General features: G+C 44.1%; 1 protein-coding gene across 1 annotated transcript; it reads right to left on the reverse strand.

The window, feature by feature from the left end:
* Positions 1-664: 664 nt before the first annotated feature.
* LOC143809121 (germ cell nuclear acidic protein-like) lies at positions 665-10,471 on the reverse strand. Its single transcript, XM_077292273.1, has 12 exons — positions 10,344-10,471; positions 9,881-9,965; positions 5,202-5,244; positions 4,907-4,974; positions 4,690-4,806; positions 4,510-4,555; positions 3,904-4,045; positions 3,573-3,705; positions 2,440-2,647; positions 2,052-2,286; positions 1,484-1,705; positions 665-1,071 (listed from the first exon to the last, which is right to left on the reverse strand). The coding sequence occupies exons 1-10, from the start codon at positions 10,416-10,418 to the stop codon at positions 2,202-2,204; spliced, it is 1,002 nt and encodes a 333-aa protein (XP_077148388.1). The 5' UTR covers positions 10,419-10,471; the 3' UTR covers positions 665-1,071; positions 1,484-1,705; positions 2,052-2,201.
* Between the last annotated feature and the right edge of the window lie 228 nt (positions 10,472-10,699).

Here is a 10,699-nt window from a genome sequence, read left to right on the forward strand (position 1 = left end):
CCATGTCCGTTGTCTTGCGCTCCATCGATGAGCCACACATTTCCATACTTGTTTACATTACTGTTGGTTTATAGCAGTGTTTCTCAACTCCAGTCCTCAAGACCCCACAACAGGTCTCGTTTTCAAGATTTCCTTAGTATTGCATAGACGATGGAATTAATGCTTGAGCAGGTGATGAAATTATCACCTGTGCAATACTAAGGAAATCCTGAAAACGAGACCTGTTGTGGGGTCTTGAGGACTGGAGTTGAGAAACACTGGTTTATAGGGATGTTTTGGTCACCTCCACATACCACCGGGAAGACCCCTACCCAGCTGGGCCCAGGAACTCTGATCGCTCTGTCTTTCACCATTTTGTCAAAATGGGGAGCTTCTGTCCTCCATTTGTAATGAACGTTGGTCAAACAAGCGCACAACTGTGCTGTTAATTCTATATAGAACTCCGATCCATCTAGAAGCTGTGCATAGATTATAACGTCTTCTTACCGAAATACGTCTTTAATCTGGTGAAAAAAAAATTGCCATTTTAATTATTATTTGTCAGGTTGTGTAATCGATTTCCTTTAACTTTGCTCACTTGCCAGGCGGTGCCAGACATGGTGTCAGGCAGACTCTGCACCTCAGCAATCTGAAGTTCCTGAGGATGGCCTCCGGACACAGGAGAAGAAAAAGATCAGGAATACACACAGTATCTTTTTAGTTTTTGTTTTTATTTGGGGTTGGGGTGAGGAAGGAGAATATATATTTCATATGGGTAGAAGGGTTTAGATATAGGGTATAGCTGGGGTTAACTTTCTTTGGTTTTCTGATTTTTTTGCTGACTTTCTTTTTTTTATCTTATGACCTTTTCTCAGCACACTCTTCCTCCTCTTCTGCAGTAGGACAATGGTTGGTATCATGCTCTTCCGGGCTTTATGAGGTCTTTGGTAGATAACAACTCTCCATTATCAGGAGTTTTACTTGTAATCTCCGTTTGGAGATGTCATGTTGTCCACCATGTACATAGCCTTCAGGATAGCATGCAGGCCGTGAGCAGGATCATTTTGTGCATTAATGCATTTTTAATACGCACTAAAGAGAAAAATATACAATTACTAGAAAAAGTAAAGATACATAACACATATAGATAACACAGGTGCCAACCTGCTAGGCCATACTGTAGGAAAGTCTCAATGGACAAATTCTACAGAACTTTGGAGATTGCACCAACTATAAGACCTAAAGTATCGCCAACACCCAGGCTGACTCTTCTTATTCATCGACCCAGTAATTTCTAGTTGCACCCCTGGCAGTTACTATTTATATGTAGTTTATCCACCTCTGATCCCCCACATTTATGAAAATGTCTCAGAACACACAGAACATGTGCGGTGCAGGACGTGTGCAGTATGAATAAGGCTAATGGCTGAGGGTCGGGACCAGCAAATGTCATGGCTATGGTCTTGATACTTAATATTAAACTTTAGAACTTTATATAACTTACTGCTCCTTTGCAGAGGATCTTTTTGTGACTAGCACTGATGGAGCCAGCCATAGTAGGAGGAAGTATTGCCTGGCACTGGAGTCGGGACAGGTAACACATTCATATGTGTTTTTCGCATATCCTCTGCCCGGAGAAGGCACATTTCCTCCACATCTATAACCTTCAGAAACACACGCAGGCCTGGAGCATAATCTTTATAAGAGTTTCCTCCTTGATGGTGTTCTGTGAATGTTGATAATCGGAATAACTTGTTAGTAATACACTTATTTTATATAATAAGAAAATTATTACTTTATAGAAATGATCATGTTAGCACTTCAATGTGAAATAAATCATTACAGAATAAGATAAGAAAGCTTATGTCTAGATGTCTATCTCCTTTTCTCAGTCCTTATTTCATTTCATACTGGTTTATAATAATCTTAATCTGCCATCCTTCCCAATGTTGTGAGTAGATAAGACATTGTTTCTGTAGGATATGTGTTTCCTTACATGTACTGGACACTGACTAATGTATACATGTTGTGTACGCTGCTACAATGAACATATAAAGAACATATACACTTACAGTTGGTAATGGAAGCAATAAATTGCTTCTGTTTGATAGTACAGCCTGGACTTTGTTTCTGCAGGTTTTGTTGGATTTTTCCAGATTCTGGTCTTATATCTGGAATATGGGTGGATGGAGTATGATGTAAGGAGATGGATGGTCTTCATCTCAAGCGGTGTTTTGCATGAGAAGTTTCCCTCCACATTTTCGGCAAAATGCTCTTTGTTCACTGATTTTCGTGAAACGGCCGACTCTAAGGAGACAGAAAGAACATGAATTGGCAGTCACGAAAGGGTAGAAATATCAGTTACTGGAGAGGGGAATGGATTATCCATGATAAATTAGATCTCAGTCTTCAGTGATCTCCTGGTAGCAGAATATAAATAGCATTAATGTAGTTTCTTACCTGTATCCACACCCTGCGCACACGTAGTTGTATGGGTAATTAATATCATATGCATGATACGTTCTCACAGGTGGCAACTCGGGGTGAACATGGATGACCTTTTCTGTGTAGGATCTCCAGACTGGACCATGTCCATCGTTTTGCACTCCATCATTGTGCCAGCAGGCGACATGGCACAATTCATGTGCCAGTGCATCTCTAAGGCGCTCTAAAGATAGAAAATATGTAATTACTATAAATTAAGAAGATATTTTAGATCACACGAGTCAACCAGCTAGGCCATATTATATGATTGGCTCAAGAGACATTTGCCCTGGAGCTTTGGAGGTATAGGTCCTCAAGGATCTCCATCACCCAGGCTGACTCTTCTGATTCACCGTCCCAGTCATTTCTAGTTGTATCACTGGCAGTTACTATTTATGTGTATTTTATCCACTGTTTACCTCTGGATCCCCACTATTAAGGAAAAAGGGGTCCCTCAAGGCTTTTTAATGATCACATCTGGTGAACAACATATAGCCATGCATGTGTGTGTTTCTCTTTGGAAGCTATAAAAATTGTGGTAACTTCATTCCTGCCTTAAATGGAAGCTGTCATGTGAAAAAAAACAGTATTAACCTGCAAATATGGGGTTAATCTGCAGGTTAATGGCGTTCTAAACCTTCCCGTCCCAGCACTTAGACCAGGAGGAAATAAAGTTCGTTCCCTCTGGCAGAGTTCAGCTTCTATTCATAGCGGCGGTGCCGGCACGGGTTCAGACATGGCTCTGTGTAAAGCGAGTGGCGTCTGTAACCCACCCCGTCACTGACTGACAGCATCTTAGCATTAGACCTGGCTGTCAGTCAGTGCCGGGGCACGGTTACAGCCACAGCTCGCTATACACAGAGCGGTGACTGAACCCTTGATGGTGCCGTCCCTATGACTGAAAGCTGCCGGTTGAATAAAGTTCATTTCCTCCCAGCAGCGGAGATCTAAGTGCCGGCGCTGGGCAGATTCAGAATGCTGTTAACCAGCAGATTAACCCCATATCTGCAGGTTAATAGCATTCTTCCACATCACAGGTTCTCTTTAACAACCTGATACTTCTGTCAAAGTGTCATATTTTTACCAAATGATCAAAATGTGAAACTTACCTGCGGAGTCACACACTTTGTCAGAGAGTTCAATAATGGAGTACTGTTCCCCGTCCTTATAGGTGTTAGTGCAGTAAGCACATGCTGCCGTCAGTCTTTTGCTCCACGTGAATTTTATTTTGGACTCAGGAAGCTAAAGATGAAGAATAAAGAAATAAAATACATTACAGTCCAGGAGTGAGTGCTACGTCCTCCGCACCAGTATAACTGAGCATTTACATGGAGGAATAGTAAAGGTTATTGATGATTTATTACTCAGACGTTTACATGAAGATTTACAGATAGCAGAATATAGATGGGGATGTAGAACCCGGGGATTGGAATACTATACCTCGTTCTCAAACACGGTGCTGTTATAGAGCTGGAACAGCCGCATAACCAACTCATGTTTGGTGTTCTGAAAGTCCTGCACGTATGGAGATGCCGGAGATGTAATGTCCTCTATAAAGCAGCCCTCAATGGTACAAATAGGCCTGGAAGAACAGAAGATCATACATGAAGCCTTAGCTTATATCTCAGGACATACAGACCATTTACCTATTCATTCCTTTCCCCTACAATTTATAAGGGATTTCCTGATTAAGGATCGAGTCACCCCAATGGTGAAAGGTCAGGGGCACATATACAGTAGGGGCAGCAATCAATAAGCTAGGAGTCAGGGATGGTGGAAGTATCAGCACAGAGATAAATCTCCCAAAAATGTCAATGCAATAATCCAATATCATTGTCATGTGAGCGGAGCTGGAAGGTGTCATTGGGTGCCAGGAGTTATACAGGGCAGAGAGGAGGATTAACTACACCCTGACGTGAATTGGGGTGTAAAACAAGGAGATGTGGGAGTGCTGGATTTTGTGAACTGAGCTGATGGTTGAGGACGTCCACCAGTAGGGGGCACCACTTCTTAGTTTATTGTATACCATAACTTTATGTAACTTACTGCTCCTCTGAGGGGAAACTCTCCAGGCATCCAGATGATTCTGTATCTGGAAGGAAACATGAAACATTGAAAATCTTTTCATCTTTGGTCATTTTTACATTAAGGAATCTATATAATATTCTTTAGCTAAATTTGCAGTCCTTGATTGAAATAGAATGAAGAGGCACCAAAGACACTCACCAGTGACAGGAGATGATGGTTCTATTATGATACAGTCGTCATCATCATCGCTGTCAGTGTCTGGAGGTCCGCACTGCTCAGGGGCTTCATCAGCCTCGATGCCAGAAGTCCTGAGTCCTATGAATAACATATAACAGAACAGAAAATGGATCAATGGACTGTGTCAACCACCAGAAATCTAGGTTGCGTCTAGAAAACACAGCTAATTAATCCTTACTTTTGCGAGATATTTTCTCCCCACAAGAATAATGGTCATCGTCAGAGATAACAATGACATCGGTGGAACTGTGAAAACAAATACAGAAATAGGAATCAGTGGGGAAAATCCTAGTATTAAAAATGAATGAGATTATGGATGAAAATATTGGTATAAATGAATCAGATGAAGTAATTGAGAGCCCAGGAACCACCAGGATCTTATATGAAGCCGGGATGAAGGACACTGATTGTCCCCAATAATGTCTCCCAATGGGACCTGAGCCCAGAGTTGGAGAAGATGTGATTCATCCTACCTGAAGATGTCACTGCTACATGACGGAAATGATGTTATTAGTTCTGAGAAAGAAAGGAAAATAAATATATTAGACCGTTATTATGGATAACAGCAGTATGATTAAAAACAGTCTACTAGGACTTAACAAAACTTCTGATGAAGGGGCTGCAGTGTCATCGGTCATTTTTACAACAAGTCCCAATGAGTTAGACACAGTAATAATAAAAAAGTAAAGAGGCTACAAATCCTAAAATCCAAAGTAAAGTTGTTCCTGTAAACTCATTATTGTTAGGACCAGGGTCGGACTGACCCACTGGGACACCGGTGAAATGCCCGGTGGGCCCAAGAGAGGTTGAGGAAAAAGAAAAAAAACCTTAGGATGCTGGCCCTTTAAATCTGAAGGTGGAAGAGGCGCGTGGGTGCATGCATGCAGTCCCGAGTCAACCCACCACCAGTACCAGGGCCGGCAGCACCACCCGGCGAACCCAGGTAAGCGCTGGGGGCCCTGGGCGAATGTGGGGTGGGACACGGAGTATGGGGTCTGTGAGTCGGGGTAGCCCAGTGCCAGCGCTGGCATCGGTGCTCCCCTCTAATACTCACCTCTCCTTGTCCCGACAGCTGTACTGTCTTCAGCGCTCTCTGACTCTGCGACATCTCAGGGCAGAGGGTGCAATGACATCACCCTGTGCGCTCAGCCTCTCTGTCCTGAGCATTGCAGAGCCGGGGAAACGCTGAGTGTACCAGACTTGCGGTGGGAACGGGAAAGGTGAGGATTTTATATTTTTTACTTTATGTATGCAGCATTACATGGGCCCCATGATGTGTTGTATGGAGGAGCAGGGGGCCCTTAATACCGTATGGAGAAATAGGGGGCCCGTAATACTGTATGGAGGAGCAGGGCACCCCATAATATTGTATGGAGGAGCAGGGGGCCCATGAGACTGTATGGAGGAGCAGGGGGTCCATAAGACTTTATGGAGAAGCAGCGGGCCCATAAGACTATATGGGGGAGCAGGGGGCCCATAAGATTGTATGGAGGAGCAAGGGGCCCGTAAGACTGTATGGAGGAGCAGGGGGCCTATAAGAATATATGAAGGAGCAGGGGGTCCATAAGACTGGAGGAGCAGGGGGCCCATAATACTGTATGGAGGATCAGGGAGCCTGCAAAACTGTATGAAAGAGCAGGGAGCCCACAATACTGTATGGAGGAGCTGGGGGCCCACAATTACTGTATGGATGAGCAGGGGGCCCACAATACTGTATGGTATGGAGGAGCAGGGAGTCCATAATACTGTATGGTATGGAGGAGCAGGGGACCCATAATACTGTATGGAGGAGCAGGGGGTACAACATACTGTATGAAGGAGCAGGAGGCCCATAAGACTCTATGGAGAAGCAAGGGCCCATAAGACTGTATGGAAGAGTAGGGGCCCCATAAAACTGTATAGAGAAGCAGGGGGGCCTGTGATTTGCTGCATGGTGGAGCACGGGTCCCGTGATGTGCTGTATGGAGAAGCAGGGGGCCCGTGATGTGCTGTATGGAGGAGCATTGCATGGGGCCTCTGATGTGCTGTATGGCGGAGCATTGCATGGGGCCCGTGATGTGCTGTATGGCGGAGCATTGCATGGGGCCTGTGATGTGCTGTATGGCGGAGCATTGCATGGGGCCCGTGATGTGCTGTATGGCGGAGCATTGCATGGGGCCTGTGATGTGCTGTATGGCGGAGCATTGCATGGGGCCTGTGATGTGCTGTATGGGGGAGCATTGCATGGGGCCCGTGATGTGCTGTATGGCGGAGCATTGCATGGGGCCTGTGATGTGCTGTATGGCGGAGCATTGCATGGGGCCTGTGATGTGCTGTATGGAGGAGCATTGCATGGGGCCTGTGATGTGCTGTATGGCGGAGCATTGCATGGGGCCTGTGATGTGCTGTATGGAGGAGCATTGCATGGGGCCTGTGATGTGCTCTATGGGGGAGCATTGCATGGGGCCCGTGATGTGCTGTATGGCGGAGCATTGCATGGGGCCTGTGATGTGCTGTATGGCGGAGCATTGCATGGGGCCTGTGATGTGCTGTATGACGGAGCATTGCATGAGGCCTGTGATGTGCTGTATGGAGGAGCATTGCATGGGGTCGGTGATGTGCTGTATGGAGAAGCATTGTATGGGGCCCATAATACTGCATGGCGGACAATGTGGTGCCCACAATACTGTATGGAGGACTACGAGGTGCCCATAATACTGAATGGTGGCTATGCGGTTGCCCATGATACTGTATGGCAAAATATGTGGTGCCCCTAATACTGTCTGGAGGACTGGACTATGAGGTGCCCATAATACTGAATGGCGGACTATGAGGTGCCCATAATACTGTATGGAGGACTATGTGGAGCCTATATATTGTGCTACACCTGTATTTTTTATCTGTGAATTAGGAATAGTGGCATATGTTAAAAGGGCCCCTGATACTCTTTCATCCATGAAAACCTAGAGCTGACCCTTTTGACAATGCACATCAAGATGAATGCCGGCTGCAGCTGTGACAGAGCACTCTGCTCTGTGACAGGCCATGCGTTGACGTCACATAGCAGTTTTGTTAAATGACTCCTGCAGCCTTTCAATGTTACTGCTATGTGACATCAGCGTGCGGCCTTTCACAGAGCAGAGCACCCTGTCAAAGCTGCAGTCGGCAGCCATTTTAACGATTTAATATGAAGCCACAAGAGGATGTCAGGGAGTGCAAGAAGGTGAGAAGAATCCCCCTCTGTGATTGGGCAAGGTAGTGACCATAGGGGCAGACATAGGGACCCAGGAAGAGTACATTAAATAAAGGGGCCCAGGATGAGGACATTATTACTGGAAGGGGCACCGGATAGGAACCTTATTAAAGAGGTTACTGTCTTCCATGAGGGAGAACAAAAAGGGGTCTTGCTACTGTGCAGGGCGGCACTATGTCTTTTTTTCTTCATCTGACATAGTCTAAAAGTCAGGGAAAATAGTGGGGAATGTGCTCTGGAAGTGATCAGCTATAGCTAACTGTTATTTTCTGCAGAGACGAGTCCTTGCTGGAAGAAGTGATTGCGGTCTGCACTGGATGAAGATAAAAGACTTGAAATACAGATATCACCGGTGTGTCAGTGTGTTACTTGTACACTTACACAATATACTATATACAGAGCTCCTGTGTATGTCACTGATGATCACTGTATTACCTGTACACTGACACTATATACAGAGCTCCTATGTATAATGACACTGGTGTTCACTGTATTACCTGTACACTGACACTATATACCGAGCTCCTGTGTATAATGGCACTGGTGATCACTGTATTACCTGTACACTGACACAATACACTGTATACTGTGTACAGAGCTTCTCTGTATAATGTCAGTGGTGATCACTTTATTATCTGTACACTGACACTACATACAGAGCTCCTGTGCATAATGTCAATGGTGGTCACTGTATTACCTGTACACTGACACTATATACAGAGGTATTGTGTATAAAGTCACTGGTGGTAATAACAGTGTTGTTAGTATTGTGGTTTGTATTCATAATCAGTATTGTAGTATTCGATCACTATCTGTTGGTAACTTGTGGTCTGGTCACGGTGTGGTAGTATTTCTCCTTGTATGTGGTATTCTTTGGTCCCTATATGCTGGTAATATTTACCATGCAAACATGGTGAGAATATACAAAGTACTTGCAGATGTTGTCCTTGGTAGGATTTGAACCCAGGAGCCCAGTGCTGCAAAGCTGCAGTGCTAACCACTGAGCCACCGTGCTGCCCTAATATGTCATATTATTTGGTCACTATGTGGTGGTAATATGTGATCTGGTCATGGTGTGGCGGTATTTGTCTCTTGTATGCAGTATTATTCGGTCACTATGCGGTTTATTCATGGTGTGGTGGTATTTCTTCCCTGTATGTGGTGGTATTTGTCTTGGTATAGGGGATTCTGTTGTGTATGGTGGTCATTTGTTCTCTCTGATATTAATTAGGAGAAGATTCTTTATTTCCATTAGAGATTTAATGCTTTGTACACAGCGGCAGAGATGCACTTACAGGGGGTTTCCTGTGGAAAAAAGTAACCACCTCTCCACAGGATAAGTGATAACGTATTGATTGGTGGGGTCTGACTACTTGGACCCATTCAGCAAAATGTGGAAATTTTTATCCCCATTAGACTGGAGTGGCATGTCTGACTTGACCACTGATCCATTCATTCCCTCAGTGGCTGCACTTGTTTTTTTCTAGAAGCCTCAAAGAGAATGAATGGAGCCGCGGTCAGACATCCCACCTGCCATTTCATTTTAAAATGGGGATAAGTGTCCTGTCAGGGATAAAATTTCCTCATTCTTTGTTGTAGTTCCTAATGGTCGTACCTAAGCGATTACCTATCCTGTGGAGCCTATGGATCGGTGATAACTTGTTTTAGCCAAAGAACCCCATTAATGTAGACTACCGTAATTATACATCCCAGTTACGGTGTCGCACAGTAGATGTGCAGGAGCCGCCTGTGTTTTACAGCCGATGCTCCACTATAATGGGGATAACGACTGACAGATATTTGCATATAGCTGTAGGGTGGGCCCCTAGAGACCATTCCCCTGGTGGGCCCCAGACACCCCAGTCTGACCCTGGTTAGGGCACGTATCAGCAGGGACTAGATTGTATTGGGAATCAGTACCTGGGTCTATAGGTGTTATCCCAGTTTTGAATCCACCTTCCGGTTGATAGTTCGGAAGTCTTGGTCTTTTTTTTCTGTGATGGGTCTAAAAAAATTGAAGAAATATAAGACTCAAAATGTCACATAAATCATCAGAAACATCAGTAAAGGTATGAAAATGAAATAACACACAGTCAGTTCGGGCTTTTACAAGGAGCATTTTATTTTTATAGAATAGTAATAATAATATATTTAATAAAATAATTGTTAGTGATGGTCTAGTAAGATGGATATAAACTCTTTTGTGATTTCCTAAGGTCACAGCTTATTAAGCCAATTCCTAAACAGGAATATTACTCTTCATTAGCAGGTATTAAGGAGCCAACAATCAGCAATACTGATCATTCTAACAAGTCGTCACATAAATCATCATAGACCATAGATTATTAATATATAAGAATAATGCAGAGAGGTGACGGCTTACCTGATGGAAATCCTCATCACTGCTGTTCTCTGAATCAGAGATAATAATACAATGAAATCGCTTTTTATTCGCCATACTTTCACTCACTAAACGCCACAATCCTCTCTCTCCAACGCCTTCAACAACCCTCAACGGAATTAGGCGTTACACGGCATCTAGAACTGTCCGGTAAATTGTGACATCACTGTAGTGACTCCATCAGCTCTGGAGCATCGTCACTGTGACCTCAGCACATCTACAATTATAAGCAGCTATGTACGTATAGATAGGAGGCTGCATTAATACTCCCAGATAATATTCTAATCACATGGAGTGATAATGGGATGATTATTATAGATGAGATGTGTTTGTAAAAA

The sequence above is a fragment of the Ranitomeya variabilis genome, chromosome 2 (assembly GCF_051348905.1).
Source record: "Ranitomeya variabilis isolate aRanVar5 chromosome 2, aRanVar5.hap1, whole genome shotgun sequence".
NCBI lineage: Eukaryota > Metazoa > Chordata > Amphibia > Anura > Dendrobatidae > Ranitomeya > Ranitomeya variabilis.